This window comes from Delphinapterus leucas, chromosome 1 (assembly GCF_059928025.1).
Source record: "Delphinapterus leucas isolate spDelLeu-1000000601 "Yukka" chromosome 1, BTC_Dleu_Yukka2, whole genome shotgun sequence".
Taxonomy (NCBI): domain Eukaryota; kingdom Metazoa; phylum Chordata; class Mammalia; order Artiodactyla; family Monodontidae; genus Delphinapterus; species Delphinapterus leucas.
Window position 1 is genome coordinate 46,781,742 of NC_143129.1, and position 20,237 is coordinate 46,801,978.

General features: G+C 51.5%; 1 protein-coding gene across 1 annotated transcript; it reads left to right on the forward strand.

The window, feature by feature from the left end:
- On the forward strand, positions 1-10,526 carry NENF (neudesin neurotrophic factor). Its single transcript, XM_022593430.3, has 4 exons — positions 1-276; positions 8,139-8,199; positions 9,172-9,275; positions 10,227-10,526. Exons 1-4 carry the CDS (start codon positions 100-102, stop codon positions 10,401-10,403), a joined length of 519 nt encoding a protein of 172 aa, XP_022449138.1. The 5' UTR covers positions 1-99; the 3' UTR covers positions 10,404-10,526.
- The last annotated feature ends 9,711 nt before the right edge of the window (positions 10,527-20,237 follow it).

Here is a 20,237-nt window from a genome sequence, read left to right on the forward strand (position 1 = left end):
GGGCGGGCGCGCGCGGGGTGGGGTTCCAGGGCCGCGGGGCGCGCGCGCGCGCGGGCCCCGCCGCCCAGGCCGCCCCAGGCCCGATTCGGTGGGTTCACCATGACAGGCCCCGCGCCCGGGCGGCGGCTGCGGTGGTTGGCCGCGCTGGCCCTGGTCCTGGCGCTGGCCGCGGGGCTCCTCGCAGCCGGGGCCGGGCAGGCGCCGCGCCCTGCCGAGCGGGGTCCTCCGGTGCGGCTCTTCACGGAGGAGGAGCTGGCCCGCTACGGCGGGGAGGAGGTGAGCGGGGAAGCGCCGGCCCAGGGACCGGGCCGAGTCCGCCCTCGCGGAGAGGGAGGCGGGGATCCCAGGAAGCCGCGGCGCCGAGGGGAGGCCTCGGGGAGAGGCGCGGGCCTCGGCGGGCGCCCCCTCCCGGAGCCCCGGCTCCGAGCTGGGCGCGAAGCCTGCCGGGCTCCTCTCTCCAGGCCTGGATCGCCGCCTGGGGACAAGGGGGGAGTCCCCAGCACTCGGGGCTCCCTGCTTCCGCCTTCCCCAGCCGGAGCACCCCCACCCCGCGCTTCGCCCTCTCTTCCCGAGAGCTGTTTCCTAGAGACGCCTTTTGGCTGGCGGTCTGTACACGAACCTCAGAACTTTTTTGTTTTCAGTGTAAGCGTCAACTGCGGGCACACACTTCTGCCTGCTCCCCGGGTTAGGCGGGAATGGGGGCAGGTCCATGGTTGAGCCAAACTTTCCCTGCGCTTTGCCTTCCTCATTCACCGTGCCCCTCTGCAGCTGACTCCTCACACTGGCTCTTAATGGCTGTGCTCTTAAGGCTGAGCCAGAGCTGGGGGAGAGGGCAGGGGGGGAGATCGGAGGTTAGAGACAAAGACGACCCCCAGCCCCAGACGCATCCGCTTCAGTCCACATCGGTCAGCAGTCTGCACGTGTCTAGGATATTCCTCACAGCCATCTGACCATTCGGGTTGTTGGGGCCCAGTGTGATGGCCCTGGAGGGTGGGAACAGGATGCTGCACATGGGAAGGGCCATGGAGCTGATATTGGATCAGGAGGTGGGGGGAACAGTTTGGTGGGGAAATCAGGGAATTACAGCGTTTCAGAGTTGATAGGAATCAACTTCATGCTTTTACAGGTGAGGAAACTGAGGCATGCCACCAGTTAGTGGTAGAACAAGGAAGGAACCTAATAATTCTCTTGTTAAAACACTCTGGTGTGGGCTCCCTAACCCCCAAGTTAAGTAGCCTTAGCTGGACTAGTTTCTCCAGGGGGATTTAGAAACCTGGCCCTTAGGCAGTGGTACTAGTTTGGGCATCACTGTAAAGAGAGGTTGGTTAGAAGCCTGAGTCATTGAGAACACAGAAGGAGGGAGACAGGTATGTGACTGGATGTTAAGGGACACCATCTTTTGGAGCAGCAGGGAACCAGATGGTACTGGGTTAGGGAACCTGTGCAGAAAAGAGTTAACATAACAGGCCCGCAGTCCTTAGAAAGGCCTTGGCTGATGTCTGGATTTCCAGGGTGTTCTGCATTTCCCTGACAGATAAAGGTGGCTCAGTCTGGGCTCTTCGTAGAAACTGTGCATTCATGTTGAACACTGCTAGGCAGAGAGGGCCTGCATGGCCGGTCCCCAGTTAAAACGTTGGGCTCTGAGTCTCTCATGGGCTTCCCTGGGCAAAAACATTGCACACGTGTTGCTGCATTTTGTTGCCAGGGAAAGAATGTGCTCTGTGTGGCCCCTCATAGGAGGCAGACAGTGTAAGGAAGTCCACGGGTAGATAGATTCCTCTAGACTCTACCTGTGTCCTTTCCCCTATGACCCTTACTACATCACTGTAATAAAACATAGCTCTGAGTACAATTATATGCTAAGTTCCATGAGTCCTCGTGAATCTCCAAATGGGGGGGTAATCTTGGGGACCCCCAGCACAGAGTCCAAGGGAAGAGAGAATTCCTAGTGGAGACTGCATGCAGCAACCATGCCCAGGGTTCAGGATGAGGGCTGAGAAAAGACCCTTGGCTTTTTTATGCTGATATTATTGATTGATACTCAACTGCCAGAAGGAGAGAGGGAGGCTTGAGATGGAAGCGGGTTAAGGAAAGAATTGTTTGGGGTGTGGCGCCCAGAGGATGTCTGCAGGCAGAGAGAGTAAGAGAGGAGAGAGGCAGTTGAGCGCAGCTGGTTAGAGCTGCCCTCTGCTGAGGTTTGCCCTAGATGGTTCTGGTTTATGCCTATTGTCCTGGGATAATTATCATTATTATTATTTTTTGCGGTACGCGGGCCTTTCACTGTTGTGGCCTCTCCCGTTGCGGAGCACAGGCTCCGGACGCGCAGGCTCAGTGGCCATGGCTCACGGGCCCAGCCGCTCCGCGGCATGTGGGATCTTCCCGGACCGGGGCACGAACCTGTGTCCCCTGCATCGGCAGGCAGACTCTCAACCACTGCGCCACCAGGGAAGCCCTGGGATAATTATTAATAGCACCACCTTTCACTCTCAGAAGTGTTACCGTTTGTATAATACATTATACAAATAGTATAGTTAGAGCGTTATGCCTTTGAATCATATCTGGGTTTGAGTCCCTTTGGGCAAATAGCTAAACCTCTTGGAGTCTCAATTTTCTATTTTCATCTGTGGTACTTGTTATCAGTCAGGGTTCCACCAGAAACAGAACCAGTGAAAAAAATATATATATGGGTATGTTTTTAATTGCAAGAATTGGTTCATGTGATCATGCAGGCTGGCTAGGTAAGTCTGAAATGCATAGGGCAGGCTGTCAGGAAGGGCAGGCCGGAAACCCTTGGCAGGAGCAATGCTGCAGCCCACAGGTGGAATTTCTTCTTCCTCGGGGAAACCTGAATTCTGTTCTTAAGGCCTTTCAACTGATGGCTCACCTAGATTATCCAGGATAATCTCCTTTACACAAAGTCAACTGATTGTAGATATTAATCACATCCACAAAATACCTCCACAGCAATACCTAGATAAGTGCTGAATAACTGGATACTGTCGCCTATCCAAATTGACACATAAAACTGACTGTGATAATGGCTACAGGATGAGCGTTCCTACTCTACATAGGGGTTTTGTGAGGATTAAATGAGATGGCGATATGCAAAGTGCACAGCGTGGTAGGCCTAGTGTAGTCCTAGCATAGTAAGTCTTAATCAATCTTAGCTGCTATTATTTTTATTAGCTTATTGTTAAAGATACAAACAAGAGGCACTATAACAGGCCCAAAATCCTCTTATGCAATTCAGAAATCAGATAAGCTCTGAAAAGCAGAAGGTTTTTTGGTTTTGGCCACGCCGCTGTGCATCAGGCCGGTTCTTAGTTCCCCAACAAGGGATCGAACCCGTGCCCCCTGCATTGGGAGCACAGATTCTTAATCACTGAACCGCCAGGGAAGTCCCAGAAGGTTTTTTCTTTTTTACGTCATTTGACAGCAAAACCCTGCCTGATCTGAACTCCTTTGGTGATGGAACCTTGTTGGAGCTACATGAGTCTATTTATAGTCTTTATTTATCCTACTTAGTGTGAATATCCATGTTTATGCTTTACTGTGGAAATACTGATACAGATGACGATGGGGTGCTGCCTCAGACCCCGGTAGGTGTTCTGGCATGTGCCCCATAACACCTTTCTAAAATCTGACAAACTCTGAATTCTAAAACACATCTGACCCCCAAGGGTTTCTGCTATGGGATTGTGGACCTTGTATAACAAGTCGTTCTGAAACAACTAGCTATGAATTCTCATTTCTGTTATAATCCTTTTGGACGAGAGCCAAGGCAGACCCACCTGTTCCACATTCTGCTCCCTGGTTTGTGGTGAGAGCTCGCGCACCCCGACAGGAAGCTGCCTAGTATCTTCAGTGGACGCTTCAGATTGGAAATCACGAAAGACAGGGGTCCCGGCTGCTGGTGTCTTTCACCGAACCTACGGTGTTCTGGATCTACTGCACAAGGCCCTGTGCTACTTTATCCCTTTGGGGCAGTTTAGGTTGTCAGAGTGATCCACAGTGTGGCTCCCTGAATCATTCCCACGTGGGAGTGTGAAGAGAGCTACACGTGTGCTTCCAGCATGAATTAGTCCTCTTGGAATACCTGCTGAAATCCGGCCTCCCTGGTGCCTCTTCAAAGCCCATTCTCCCAGTAATCCTAGTAAGGCTTGCAAAGAGGAGGTCATTTTAGGGACCTTTCCTGTAGATAACACATAGATCACAGAGTAAGCATGTTGAACAAAAATGAACGTAGGTGGAGAAAGGTCACATGTGTCCAGAGGGCCTTCCTGTGGACCCTGATTTCTTCAGCTGCCCTTATAACTAGAGATATTGATCACATGCTTTCATTGGCAGCTTTCGCCATGTCACATCAACTGTTCTTTTAGCAGGGCTTCACTGTTTACAAATTATATAGGTCAAAGATTGGCGTTCAAGTTTTCGACAAGGATGAATGTCGCGGGAAGGGCTTTAGAATCAAACAGGTGTGAGTCTGACTTCTGGCTATTTATTTACCAGCAGAGAAACTGTTGGCAAGTTATTTAAACTCTAAGGCTCAGTTTCTCCATCTACAAAACAGGTATAGTAATACCTTTTTGAGAAGGTCATTGTAAAAATTGACCTAAGTGACATACGTTAGTATAAGTAGACATGTATAACATATGGAGAGAACCTAGCACAGTAGAATCTCAGTAAATATGAATTTCTCTGCCCTCCCTTTGATCACACCTGAAATATATTAATTGTCCTGAATTATAAGCCTCTAGTAACCAGCATGAGTGGCTGAGGGCCCAGCCCAGGCAACATGATCAAAATAATATTCTTGTATGACTTACCCTCACATCGAGCTTTTAGAATAGAAAAACAGCATAAATCACAAGCCATTCATGAGTTTGGTCATCGTTCTTCCTCGGGAAATAAATGTGTGGCAGGACTGGCGGGGAGAGGTGTATATATCCCTTCTTTGCTGCTGGCATTCTAACCTGTATGTCAGACGCTGGAATCTGCAGAATTTTCCCCAACGGAGACGAGTCAATGGCACGTGAATGTTATTTTCCCCTGCCTCAGCGATGGAGGAAAAAGGCGGGGGAGGATTGGTTTATTAGGGAAAGCAGATGTCATGAAGCAGTTAGCTTTGGGGCAGGGCGGCTGGGGTGACTTTGAGGGTTCTCTTTGGTCCCGAGCAAATGTAATCCTCCACCCTCCAAGGGCAAAACTGACTTTTGCTATCCTCAGAAAATATGTTTTCTGCCTTACTTGCACCGTAGGATACCAAATGCAGGGAGGGGAGGGCCGCCTGCCCCCATACCCCCAGCATGACTTCCGGGCCTGGGACCAGATGTCTGTATTTAACAAACACTTAATATAGAGCCAACTCTGCCAAGCACCGTCCTAACCACTTTAAAGCATTAAATCATTTAATGATGACCCGTGAGGAAGGAGCTATTATCATCATCTCATTTTTCAGGTGAGGAAGGAGCCATAGGGCGGTTGAGTAACTTGCCCAAGGTTAAACAGCTAGTGAGTAAAAGAGGTGGACCAGGCTGTGCTTTCTCCAGTTTGTACAAACGAAATGAACCACCAAGAGCCTCCCTTTCCATCACTCCAGGCAGTGACCTTTTCGGGGGTATACTGGTTCAGCTAAGAAGAAGGTATCAGAGGGCAAGCATGACCAGAAATGTTGTTTACCTTCTGAGTTTATTTAGGGCAACCCTGGACCCTGAGCTTACCCAAGGCCCCTCTAGGCTTTAGGGTTATTCTTTGTAAATGGAATTTGTCTGTGCTCACTCACCAGCTCTCCCTGGAATCTGTACTAAGGGGGGATGGGGTGACATTTGTTTTCTGCTTTTCTAAAACTTAATAGTGAAGAGTAGGGCTTCCCTGGTGGCGCAGTGGTTGAGAGTCTGCCTGCCGATGCAGGGGACACGAGGTCGTGCCCCGGTCCGGGAAGATCCCACATGCCGCGGAGCGGCTGGGCCCGTGAGCCATGGCCGCTGAGCCTGCGCGTCCGGAGCCTGTGCTCTGCAACGGGAGAGGCCACAACAGTGAGAGGCCCGCGTACGGCAAAAAAAAAAAAAAAAAAAAATAGTGAAGAGTAGGACTTGTACTTCTTCTGAAAGAATCATTCTGGACAGACAATAAAGAATATACAGACAGTGAAGGCTGTTGGATAGAGGCAGGTGAGTAAAGAGGTGAAACCACCCTCTCTAATTATACAATAAAATGACGGCTTGCAGACGTTTTGGCTGTGTTAAGAAATGTATTTTGCATCCTACCCTGGTGTACACACACACACAACTGAAACAAAAGTGCCATGAAACTATTGTCATTCTTACTATGTGTGAAGCACTCTAATGTTTTCTAGTTTCTGCTCTATTTTGAACTTTGTTTTTCCTATTTCATTTTTTTTAAGCCTGTTGATAAATCACTAAATTGATTGCATAACCCACTAATATTACCAATGCCAATTGCAGTTAGAAAAACATGGCCTTAGACCACTGGAGGGCCCAGGTATTTCTGCAGAAGAAAACGTCTGTAGTAGTTTCTCTCTTTTTTAAGAAGAGTCACCGGTGAGGAACTTCTGCTCTGTCCCCAGCCTCTGTTGCAGGGTCTGAGGGTGCTGGAGGCCCAGGAGTTCCCGCCTTCCTGCCTCCACCCAGGCTCCAGGGCTCTTCCAGGTGTGGAAGAGGCCCTCCTTCCTCTGCCGCACTGCTCTGGTATCCCTTTGTCATGGTAGCTCACGTGGCACTCTCTCTTGGCCCTGCTTGGCCACAGGTAGGGAGGAAGGCCAGATGGCCAAGCAAGCCCAAAACCCAGAGGAAAGATAAAGGCCCTGCCTCACTGATGCGGGTGACTCCCCTGGTTCCCTAACATTTGGGTACCTCCGACCCACTCACTCCCTGTGTCTTTCTTCGTGGCCCTGGGTCTTTTGAATGAATTTCCCAGGACACCCACCCACCCTCTCTTGGTCCCAGGCAAGTGCACTGTCCTCGTGCTGTGTGCCCTCTGGTGGGGCAGGCCAGAGAGGGGACTGAGCCTTGGATTCCTGGGCTCCAGATTCCAGAAACTGCTTTCCCTCTGATTTGCTCTGTGACTCTGGGTAGGTCTCATAATCTCCTCAGGCCTGGATGATGAAGGTGCATTTGTAAAACGAAGGTGTTAGATAGATTATCTTCAAGGCCCCTTCTGATTTTAACTTAAAATTCCTCCAGAGTCCTTATCTGTCGCTTGGGAATTACATTTTTTTCTATCTTTCCTTTTGTATACCCAGGGATATAGGAAAAAATAAAGTGTAAAAGCCAAGGAACCGCAAGGAAACAGTATTGCTTGTATATTTCTAGCACCCTAAATGGCTTTTTGAAGGACAAACTGGTAAAATATAAAACGTGATTTTGTTGTTCATCTACTTATATGCAATACATTGAAATAGGCCTCAAGGAGATAACTCAACAAATTAGAAAGTACCTTGTAGAAAGATATTCGTAATGCAGCCATTTATAGTTCTCAGGAATTGGAAATGATCCAAAATAGAATAGCTACACAAACAGGTACACAGTATCACTAAAATAAAATAGAACTGTTTAAGTGACAGCTGTTTTGGTTATTTCAATACATGAAAATGTTTGTATGAGCTAATATTACCTGTAGGAAGCAAAATATTGATATAAAATAAATCATTTACACTGATTACCTCCATGTATGTACATTGATGAAGATGAAATTTGGATTGATTTAATTTTTTTTTCTTCCTGGCCATGCCATGCGGCATGCGGGATCTTAGTTCCCCAGACAGGGATCGAACCCACGCCCCCTGCATTGGGAGCGTGGAGTCTTAATCACTGGACCGCCGGGGAAGTCCCATGGACTGATTTAGGTAATTCATTTAATACTCTTTTGAGTTTTTATCTGTACGGAGCTGCTTCAGTTCCTGGGAAAGGTATTGCCATAGGCTTGTCATGATGCTTCGTGACTTTTCCAGGTTTTTGTGAGTGGGCATGACATTACGCAGGTGGGGCGAGCTCCCTGAGGACCGGCTTGTAACCTCACCCGCCACCCTCTGCACCGGCTGTGATGGGAAGAGATTTTACTCACTTGAACTGGCGGAGCTGGGCTCTTTGTCTCCTCACAGTTTCTCTCCTGCTTCCTAGGAAGATCAGCCCATCTACATGGCAGTCAAAGGGGTGGTGTTCGATATCACTTCTGGAAAGGGTAAGTGGCTTGGCTTTATGAATCCTTACCTCTGGGGAGCGTGGCAGCCTGAGTGGGTGCTGGAGGTGTGAGGGAAGGGAGGGAATGCTGGGCAGGTCCTTCTCCCCGCCAGAATGAGTTCACAATCTTTGTCAGTGAGGTACTTCAACAGTATTTTTCTAATGATGTCATGCTCTGCTCAAAAGCCTTCCATGGCTGCCTGTTGCCTATTGAATCAAAGTCAAACTGGATGATTTACCCTAGATAAAGCAGTGAGAGGAAAAGTATTACTTAGCAAAGAGTCGTGATCATAGAACATTATAGAACGTTTTAGTGCCGTCTCATGTTTTCCGTAATGGAAACTACAACTGATATCGTGGAAGTAGTCTTGTAATGGTTCGTTGTTTATTTGATACCAAACAAAAGATGTATGGAAGTAGACTTGGCTTCCATGAACATTTAGGAAGACAGAACACTTTTCTTGTTTACATTTTTTAAAAATATTTATTTATTTGGTTGCACTGGGTCTTCGTTGCGGCAGGCGGGCTCCTTAGTTGTGGCTCGCCTGCGGCATGTGAACTCTTAGTTGCAGCATGCATGTGGGATCTAGTTCCCTGACCAGGGATGGAACCTGGGCCCCCTGCATTGGGAGCGTGGAGTCTTACCTCCTGCACCACCAGTAGGAAGTCCCTCTTGTTTACATTTTAAATATTTTTAAGGGATTATTTTCATTCTGTATTTAAAAAAAAAAAATCACCTCTCAGCCCAGCATGTGTGACTTATTCCATATTCTGAATTAGCGGAATCCAGTGGGAAGGCTAGGGGCGGCTTATTGGACTTCCCATCCTCACTGATGTCCCTCTCCTCAGCCGAGCCTTTGCAGGATTGGGTGGGGTGGGGTGGGGTCTCAGAAGCCCCGCCCCGTGCCGTGTACAGGCTCCTGGCTGCTCTGTGCACATGCGCTCACATCTTCTTCCTTCCTCCCCACTACAGAGTTTTACGGACGAGGAGCCCCCTACAACGCCTTGACCGGGAAGGACTCCACCAGAGGGGTGGCCAAGATGTCCCTGGATCCTGCAGACCTCACCCACGACACTGTGAGCCAGATAATAAGCCTCTGTCACAGTGTCCCACCTCCTTGGCCATGGCCTTTTTTCTTCCCCACGCCCCACCTCTGGGCAGTAGCAAAGCTTCCTAACTAGTCTGTTTACTGTTCCAGAGGTAGCCAGTTGTTTTCTTAAAGTAGATATCTGCCTGTGCCCCTCCTGCTCAAAACCTTCCGGGCTCCCCACTGCCTACAGAGTCAAGTGTGAACTCTTGTGAACTTGAGATCAAACTCAGTTGATCTTCAGAGTTTGGCTCCAGCCTGCCCTGGCTGCCCCATCCCCCTGACAGTCTGCACCTGCCACCCCCAAGCCTGTGATAGCTTTGCTGTTAGTCTCTGAGACCCGCTTTCCAGGCCACTACCGGTAGCTCAGGGGAGGAACAGGGTGGGAGAGCAGAGTCTCCGCCGTGCTCATATTTCTGTGAAGGAGAAAATAGCATTAACAAAAACCATTTCGGGGTCTAAGTAATCCCAACAGAAAGGCTGGCATTCACCCCCCCGTTGTGCTTAGGTGAGTCACACTTTTAAGCTGCAACGTTACAGAAACAAATCAAGAAACTACAGAGAGGGGGAAGGATGTGTAAATCTGTAAGGGGAGGAGTGTAGAGGGCAGGGGGCTTAATCACGCAGGAGGAGGTGGTTGCAGACCGCAGAGCGCCCCCCGACGCCAACCGGGCTGGGGGTTCTCTGGAGTCCAATTCCTACATCAGTCAGACCACAAACACGGTGCAGCCATTGCACCCCCCACACGTAACCTCCGCAACACACACGCACACACAGGGCTGTCTCGAAAAAATTGTCCACGATTTGTTTTCTGAAACACTTTTTCCCTCGCATTGGGGGGCGTGGGGTGAGTAAAGTTGGGGTAGGGGCTGGCGAGAAGCCGGTGGCAGGCACGAGTCACTCATTCCTACCCCTGTATTTCTTGGGCTTTTCTCCCCAGACGGGCCTCACATCCGAGGAACTGGAATCCCTGGATGATGTCTTCACCAAAGTGTACAAAGCCAAATATCCCATCGTTGGCTACACAGCCCGAAGAATCCTCAACGAGGACGGCAGCCCCAACCTGGACTTCAAGCCTGAAGACCAGCCCCATTTCGACATAAAGGACGAGTTCTGATCTGCAGGAGACCGTTCTTGGGAGGGTGAGGCAGGGAGACACTCAGATGCAAACTCTCCTGCAAAACAGGCTGCTGGGGCCTCTGGTCACCAGATCTGAATAAAGGAGATGTTTAACCTGGAACACGGAATGCCCTTTATTGCCCTTGGTCCACTGTTCTACCCACCTAGGTATCCTGCCCGCACACCAGCCAGGGAGGTAATAGTCGCTGAGGGGGGATACCTCCTAGGTGTCAACGTGGGCTATGGGGGCAGAGGAATTACGAGTGACCTTTATTGCTTCTTTATATTGCTCTGTACTTGCCAGGTTTTCTACCATGACCATGTGTACTTCAGAATAAGTGCCAAAATAAACTTCCTATTTTCACAAAAGGAGAACTCTTCCACACGTGCCCTCTCCTTGGAGCCTCACCAGCACCCCTTGTCTCTGCTGGCCTGCTTTCTGTCTCCCCGGCCTGTGAGGGGGCCGGGCAGCAGGAGCATCCAAGAGATGTGGCAGAAATGGGGTGCATTAGGTGGAGGGGTGGAGAATGGGGAAGAAAGCTATTAAGGGGCCTGGCGTTACACCACGACCAGGAGAGTGACGGTATGAACTGGCTTCAGCCCCTTCTGCAGCTGGAAGGTGGTGAGGAGGGCCAGGGTCCGGTATGGGCAAAGCCTGCCCTGGAGGTCATTCCAAAGATGGTGAAGCACATGCAACACGCTGGACTCAGGTCAGATTTCATAAGGAAATCCCTTCTGAGGGTAGGATTCTTCCCTCTAACGGACATTTGGCAATGTCTGGAGCTATTATTTTTAAAATTTTGGTGGTTAAAACTGTAGGATGCTACTGGTATCTAGTGTCCGGTGATGTTGTTTTTGTTTTATTTTAAAGACTTTTAAAAAAATATATTTATTTATTTTGGCTGCACCAGATCTTAGCTGTGGCATGCAGGATCTTTCTTTTAGTTGCGGCATGTGGGATCTAGTTCCCCAACCAGGGATCGAACCCGGGCCTCCTGCATTGGGAGCATGGAGTCTTAGCCACTGGACCACCAGGGAAGTCCCCCGGGGATGTTGTTAAACATCCTGCAATGAGCAGGACAGTCCCCACAGCAGAGAATTACCTGGTCCAAAATGTCAATTGTGCCAAGGTTGAGAAATCCTGGAAATTTTACGGTAGAGATAAATTTGACATACAACTTTGTCTTTTATTTAAACAAACAGCAACTACCCCCAAGAGAGACCTTTTACATAGAAGAATTTTAAGCAGAAGAATTTCCTAGGGTGACTGTTCAAAATGCTGATTCCTATGTCCTACCCCTAGGGCTTATGATTTAGTATTTCTAGAACATGGCCTGGGAACTGCATTTGTAATGAGCTCCCCAGGAGATTGTGATACACTTGGGCCCAGATGTACTTTGAGAAACACCACTTACGCCTTACCAGTCACCACAGGGAGGACTCATCCAGATCCTTTTGGAGGACCGCGTTTGACCTTTGCTTTACTCTTTGGTGTGTCCAGACTAATGGTGAACTCCTGGGTCCCACTCCAGAAGCAGGGAGCTTGCTGGCCATCCAAGAGGAATGGGTCTAGAATTTATCAGAAGGACTCTTTGGCCTAGGATTCAGGAAGTTGTTCATGTGGCCAAGGTAGTCTGTACTGGGACATTTTGCCCCCAAACAGATGATGTATGAATGAATACAAATGGTTATAAGTCCTTGGGAACCCCCAAGAGATGACTTTTACTTATGTACAACCCACTTCCCACATCACCAAGCAACGGATGGGCTAGGATTCCATTCCTTGGAGCCCCGTCTCTGCAAGGTGGGCAAGGTCTCCAAACTCAGGTCCCTGGGAACTTTCCAGGACCACTGTTTCCCCCGCTCCCCTCTCCTCCCCTTGCCCCCATCACCGCACATTTTTCCCTCAGGGTCTTAGGACCCCCACTCCTGGGTCAATTCTGCCCAGTTCCCTGCCCTGCACTTCAAAGACCACCTCCTACACCCCAGCAAGGGTCTTCTCTGAATAAGAATGTCTCTCATTTGGAGATTCCAAGTCAGCGTTTGCCAGGACAGAGCACACACAAATCTGGGCACCCCAAACAGGCTCCACTCAGGGTAGGTACAACTCAGGGGAGGGGGATGCAGGCTGGTGGGGGGATTTGCATCATTGGTGTCTATGGGACCTAAGGAAAAACACAGAGATCCCTGGAGCCCAAAGCCTGCTGCCCCATTTACCCCTTCTCCCACATTTGTTTGTCATGTCTTCTTTGGTTGAAAGGTTTATATCCTTGCAAGACGCAGCTTGGATGCACCTCTGCCGGGAAGCCTTCCTCTGAGGTCCCCTATAGCTTAGCACTCACCCGCTTTGCTGTAATTGCCTATTGATGAGATTGTCTCCCCCAAACATGAAAGCACAGACTCACCTAGGGTGGCCAACGTTTCCCGACTTGCTGGGTTTTACACTGAAAGTCCTGCATCCCAGGAAACCCTTCAGCAGACCTGAGGGACAGAGCTGCACCAGCTGCTAAGGCAAGGCCTCCTCCCAGCGGGGGACCCCAGGCATAGTGGGGAGGTCACGCACCACCTTGGAAGGAAGAAGGAAGAAAGGAGCTATGACCTTTACGCAGGAGAAGCGAAGGTGAGGGGAAGGCGATGGGAGAGTGGATGGGGGCTGGGTTCTTTTTTTTTTTTTTCTTCTGCAGTACGCAGGCCTCTCACTGCTGTGGCCTCTCCCGTTGCGGAGCACAGGCTCCGAACCCGCAGGCTCAGTGGCCATGGCTCACGGGCCCAGCCACTCTGCAGCATGTGGGATCTTCCCGGACGGGGACACGAACCCGTGTCCCCTGCTTCGGCAGGCGGACTCTCAACCACTGTGCCACCAGGGAAGCCCTGTGGGCTGGGTTCTTAACCACACAGGTTCAAGTTCAACCTCTCAGAAGGGACACTCAATTTCTGGCCTAAGGTAGGTGCCCAGCACATTGGAGTGTTCTTGATATTAGTGTAATTCATTAAGTCCTTCCCCAAATCTAAGTTCCTCTTGCAAGGTGCATCTCCTCCACCGTCTCCCAGGCGCTGCACAGCCAGCTCCTCCTGCCTCGTGTTTCCCGCAGCCAGGGTACTCACCCCTCCCTCTCTGTGCTCCTGGCGGGCAGCTGCCCAGGCCTCCCCGACAGGTGGAACAGAGCCGGCTCCCTGCCCATAACAGGGATGAAGAGGCTTAAAGGCTAAAGGCAGGAGACAAGGCCTGGGAACAGGGAGCCTCATTCTCCATTTGGAAGATCACACCACTAAGTACTGAGCGTCCCAGAGGGGAAAGCGATGGAGCTGACTGGTCAACAGGAGAGCAGGCAGAGGGACCTGACCAGCAAGCCAGCTCCTAGAGACATGGTCGTGCAGAGGGCATCCTGCCCGGGTCCCAGCCTGGACGGATGCCCTCCAGACTCAGACACCTCATGACCTTCAGGCATCTGCTCCAGGGGGGTCTGCTCACCACCACCTTAGCTTCCAGGAGAAAAACTAAGGGTCTGAATAAAGCAGCCTTACCCTCTACACTGGCTTCCTTCAAAAGGCCGCTTCTCAAAGCCCCAGACTCCAACAAGCATGGCCTGCTGGGGCTCCGTCAGCTCCTGGAGACATCCAAGCCACGAAGGCCTTGCTCAAGCAGGCCTGGAGGTGCCCAGGCTTCTCTGGAGAGGCAGGCCGGGCAGGCTGCCCCACAACCGGTGGGGAAATTATCCAGGCAGAGGCTGGCCCTGCAGGCCTCCGTCCGGGACATCAGATGTAATCATTGCCTTGATACCACGATGTGTCACTCATTTTTTATGCTCCATTTCACGGTCAGCCCAGCACGTGTGGTGTCATCCCTCAGTGACAGACTCAGCTCTCTTCCCTTGACTGCTCTGCCATACGAGCTGCTCTGAGCCATTCTGAGGCATTCCCAATGGCAAGTGCAAGGGCTTAACCCCCCGGACCGACCCTCCACCAACAGGGCTGGAGCCAGTACACCAGTCTCACACCCTGAGGCCCATTCTACAGGGGTCCCAGGAGATGCTGAGCCCCAGCTGGGCACAGCAGAAATCAGCTCCATACACACCCTTGAACTGGCCGATCCCATGGCTCACTTTCAAAATGTGATCCCCTGCTCAGTCTCTGCTTTGGGGGAGAACCCTGATCAAGACAAAGTTTACTTCCTAAGACACTAACACAATCCCCTTATGCCAATCTCAGTTTTACTAATAACATCTGACACTTGTATAGCACTTTACGGTTCACAAAGCTCTCGTTCCAGTGACCACGGCTTACAAATCACCCCCAGAATCTTGTGGCGTGAAACAGCTATTCTTCATGCTCAGAGACTGTGTGTGTCAGGAGCTCTGAGAGGGAGCAGTGGGACCCACAGGTCCCGTGGTGACTCTGGCTGCCAGCCCGAGCTCCAGCTCTCTCCACATGTCACTTCTCACAGCGAGAGGTCCGGGCTGTGCCTCCTTTTATGACCCGGCCTCGGCACCAGGCAGCATCACTTCTACTCGCCAAGGCAGCCACGGAGTTCCGCCCAGAGTCAAGGGGCAATGGACCATTCTGGGAAAACACGATCTGCAGTCATTCCTCCCACATGATCTCATTAGATTCTCAGAGAAGAGATGCTATCTTGTCTTTTGGTTTGCAGTACTTAGCTCAGTGCCTGACACATAGCAGTAAATCACATTTGTCTTATAGAGAGAGACAGGGTTTAGCATCAGACGGACCTGGTTTGAATCCTGGTTTCATGACTTTCTACCTGTATGATCCTGGAGAAGTTATTTAGCTTCTCTGAGCCTCAGTTTCCTAACCTTTAAAAGGGGGGGGGGTTCAAAATACCCATTTCACAAGGCTGGCGCTAGGATTAGGCTCGGTTGTGTATGTAATGTGCATGTAATACACATGCAGTATGCATGTATGTGAGAGCAGACTCCTGATACCGGGCAGTGTCACCTTCTTGTTTCCCGCCCCCTTGCACTCCATTCCACCCTCACCTCAAGGACTGGTGGCTTCTTGGACTTCCCAGCAGGGTCACGGACCCAGGTGAGAAGAAACATTTAGTTGTTTGTCTGGGGCCTTGGCAAAAGGCTGGGGTTGAAGTCAGGGTGACCAGCTACAGTTCTCTCTCTCTCTCTCTCTCTCTCGTCTAGCTGCTCAGCCCAGAAGTATGAGCAGTAACCCAGCTGCCCTGATGAAACCTCTAATAGCTCAGACTCTCTGGTTCCCCAGAAGCCCTGGAAATTCTCCCAGAGTCCCAAGGGCAATGGGGAATCGGGCCCCTCTACCCCCAGGGCATTGCCCGGACTGCAGTCCTGCTGCCAGAGGCCTACGATCAGGTGTGCCTGGGGGTACCCACTGTGGTGCAGCCTGGCCCACCCCTGCCTGTACCTGATGGTTTGGGTCCCTGCCCAGCTTTCACCCTACCCCACACTCCAAAAGTTAAGTGACTTCAGTTCTAGGAGGTGCCTCCCTCACAATCTCCGCTGGCCCCTCTCCCATCCTGTTCCCTCTGCCTGTAATGCTCTTACCCCTTGCCCACATCACCTGCAAAATCTTATCGTGGCTTACATATCACCTCATCAAGGAAGTTTTCCTGGATCCCTCTCTGCCCAGAAGGTACCCAGCATACTCCTGTGGAGGCAATCGTGTTTTAATTTTCTGCACCAGGCTGTGAGGCACTTGCCCTGTTCTCAGCTCTCTCCACCACCTAGCACACCGCCCAGCACCTTCTGTGTTTGATGAAATGAATAAATGAGTGAATGGATTGGTGCTCCCACACCCAGGGCAACCCTCTTCTTGGCCCCGCCTCACCCTACACTCAGGGATGTAGGTCTGAATCCTGGGGCCTCACGACCGCTCCTGCCCTCCGGCCAAGGTCTCCAGAGCCCACTGGGCATCGCTGCTTCCGGGATCTCTCGTGGACCAAACACGCCTGAGCCTTTGCACAGCCTTGTCATGTGGGAACATATACAAATAGTAAGTGGTTCCCCTGGCAACCATCTCAGTAGATGGTAACCAGCACAGACAGTCCTGGGAAGCCTTCAGGCTGGAGGAAAGAAGCCCTGCCCCAACTGTTGCTGTCCTGTCTGGGCCGGGCAGGGCCCATCTGAGCTGCCTCTTCTCTCAGGGCTTTCTGGGGACCACCTGCTCTGAAGCCCAAAGGGAAAAAATGGCCAAAGGAGCTGCCCATCTGCCCAGACTATCCACCCCTGTCAGTCCCTGCGCTGCTGGCCCGTCCCCACCCTGTGGAGTCACTGGGGTCCTCCACTGGCTGCCCCGCCCTGCCCAGTGTCTCACTTCGGAGGCTGCCAGCTGGAGACTCAGTCCTGCTGCCAGAGGCCTAATGTTACAGGTGCCCATTGTGCTGAGCTTGTCCCAGGCCTCACCCGCAGGGTCTCTGCCCAGGTCTTCAGTGCCCACCCTGCAGCCAGGCCCACAGCCTTGTTCTTGCCAAGCCTCTGCCCGGCTCAGCCCAGGCCCTGCAGTGACCCCGCTCTCGGCACCACCCCAGCTCCCCTCCAGGGTGACTAGAGGACTTGGGGCTCCCGCAGGCTGAGGTTCTAGAGGCCCATGGGGTATGGGAGTCAGAGGCACGAGCTGCAGAGGGTGCTGGAAGAGATCTAAAAAAGCACCAGTAGGGACTTCCCTGGTGGAGCAGTGGTTAAGAATCCGCCTGCCAACGTAGGGGAGCCCTGGTCCAGGAAGATCCCACATGCCATGGAGCGACTAAGCCCGTGCACCACAACAACTGAGCCTGCGTGCCACAACTACTGAAGCCCACGCGCCCAGAGCCCGTGCTCCACAACAAAGAGAAGCCACGGCAATGGGAAGCCTGCACACCACAACGAAGAGTAGCCCCCCTCACCGCAACTAGAGAAAGTCCGCGTGCAACAATGAAAACCCAACGCAGCCAAATATCAAATAAAAATATTTAAATAAATAAATAAAATAAAATAAAAAAGCACTGGCAAAGGGTGAAGCCGCGTGAGCTGCAGACCACCTGAGGGAAGCCGGGCTCCGGTAGAACCAAGAGAAGGGAGAAGCGGCAGCTGAGAGGGGAGGGTTAGAGGCAGAGTCTGGGGTGTGGCCTTGAGGTGTCTGGGAAGTGGACGCCCAGGGCCTGTAGTGGGTGGCTGGTGGGTGACCTGTCAATCATGCTGCTGCTGGCTTCTCCCCATTCCTGAGCGAGACTCCTGCTCTCCTCTCACTTCCCTTCCTCCTGGGGTACTGAGTTTACTGCACCTTCAGGGCTGCAGTCCCTGCCACCCAGGCAAGCCCACCCTGTTGCACACCCCTCCCAGTTGGACCTGGCTTCCTGTCCGTCTACACACTCATGCCATTAGTCAGCGTTGCTGTGGGCTCTGTGGACCTCTTGTCTAAGTTCACTGCTGTGTCAGGGACGATTGCAGGCATGAGCCCTGTGCCCTAGGCATTTACTCCTTCATCAGATCCTCTGCAAGGAGGTAGTAACATTTTACAGATGACAAACTGGTCTCAGGGAAAACACACCTCTGACACCTAACAGGTCTAGAGCTGGGATTCCAACACAAGACTTATTCTCTTCCTATGTTCTTTCCACTCTGCCTCATTATACTGCACCTGAAAATCAAGTCTTCTAGGCGAGGCTAATCTCTGGGCAGGTGGAATTAGGATGCGATATGCTAGGCTCGTGGCAGAGACTCTAAAACCCTTGAGGGTCTCTTGAGGGAGACTTTTGGACTAAGGACGTGTGATACAGGTTCAAGGTGCTGAGCCCTGGGGCCTCACCCAGAAGGAGGCAGTGGGATCCAAGCCCACCTGTGGGAGCCCCACACCTGATGGTGGCAGCTGCAAACCACCCCAAAGACAGGAGAGACTACAATGGCCTTGGGGCCAGCAATGCCCACCTGGAGGTCAGCTGAGCAGTGCTGGGCTGCTTAGGCTCATCACCCCCATAATGTCCTGGTGCTGCCGCCCAGGACCCTGAGGTAAGGATTCAACCTGGACATGGAGCGGTTTCTCATTACCCAGATCTCTGAAATACATCTGTTGCCTCCCCGTTGGAGTCCCCTCACCCTGCTTTCCCATTTAGCCGTGACCCTCCCCTTGACCATCAGCCTTAACCCTCTTTCTGATCCATATTACTCCACACTCTCACCGTTCCCCCAAAGCGCAGGCAGCCTCCTTTCCACAACGTCTTAATTACATCGGACTTCACATGGCCATCTACCAACCAGCACATGCCTGCTATGTATCCAGTGCTGTGCTAGTCCTGGGGGTGGGGTGGAGGGTAGAAGCCAGGAAAATAGATGCAAGAACTGTCCTGGCCCTTAAGGGTCCCCGAGGAGGAGAGCAGTGGGCTGAGCTGCGAAGAGGTATCTCTAGGACCAGGAACTGGTGATCTGTGGGGACCCGAGCCACAGGATCCTGAGCGGGACAGGCTCGGGAATGAGGTTGTGGAAAGGTGTTGGGATTTTCAGGGAAACTTCTGACCAGTTCCGGCTCACCAGCAACCACTTGCATGGAACAGTAGTGCCCCTCGGTGGTTGGTTCATGGAACTCTCCAGCAGCTGTTTTGTAAAGCCCAGAGGATTAAGGTCCCCTTAAGAACATCTATTTTTGGTTCCCAATATTTCCATAATGAAATGCTCACAGGAGCAGCCAAAGGGCTTCCCAAAGGACCCAAAACCCGCCTGCTGAACTCCCATGTTCTCCAGCTGCCTGTTCCCCAAGGGTTAGAGCTGCCTTCATTCTCATGTACAGTTCTCTCTTCCATTCAGTTTGACTAAAGGGTCCCAGGGCAGCGGCCATATGTCCTCTTTGCCGAGTATGAGCCTGGCCTCAGAGGGAAGGCTGTGTGCACATTCAAAGTGACGTGTTGGAAAGAACACTAGATCCGGGATCAAGAGGCTTGGATGCTCGCCCCACGTCAGCCGCTAACTAGTGGTGAGATAATCATTACAATAATAGCTACATTTATTCAGTATTTACTGAGTCAGGCATTGCACCAAGAGCTTTAGGTACATTGTTGACTTTGATCCTTACAATAAATCTCTGAGGTTGGGATTATTTCCATTTTACAGGTGAAGACATCAAGGCACAGAGAGATTAAGTAACTTTCCCAAGCTCACACAGTATGCGGCACAGTCAGGACTTAAGCTCCTTAGCAGGGTCCACAAATTGGGGTTTTTAAATATACCCCAGTGACTGTGACATGGAGGCATCTTTGAGATCTATGGGGTCCCACCAGCTCTAACACTCAATGAGCCCAGTGCCTTCGGAGGGTCAGGAGTGAAAGTTGTGCTGAGGAAGAAGCCTGGGTTAGGCCCTAATCCCCATGGGTGTACAGGACCACAATCCCAGCAGAAACGCCGCAGAGGGCAGAACAATTCTCCTGCCCGCCGTCCTCTCAATCTGGAAATGGTTTGTGGGAGAGGAGAGTAATTGCCCTCCACAGCATTCTTTTCAGAGTTGGTTATGCCACACACACTGCTAATTCATAGCTCCATCATCCATCAATTTATCACAACTCATCTAGAACCATTTTATATTGTTAAGTTGATTCATCTGACAAACCCTTACAGAGATCTACTATGAGGCAGGCACTGTGCCAGATCCTGAGTCTGTAGTGAAGGAGGCCGGCCTGGCCCTGCCCTGTGGGTCTGCTGTCTAGAGGAGACTGGCAATAAACCAGCTGCAAAAGAACAGAATTGCCCACCATAACAGGTGCTCTGAATGGAGGGATGGAGAACAGTGGGGTGGCAGAGCGACCTAATCACAGTGGGCTGGGACGATCTCTCCGAGAAAGTGACATTTAAAAGGAGCCCAGAAGAACGCTTTTAGCCCATACCTT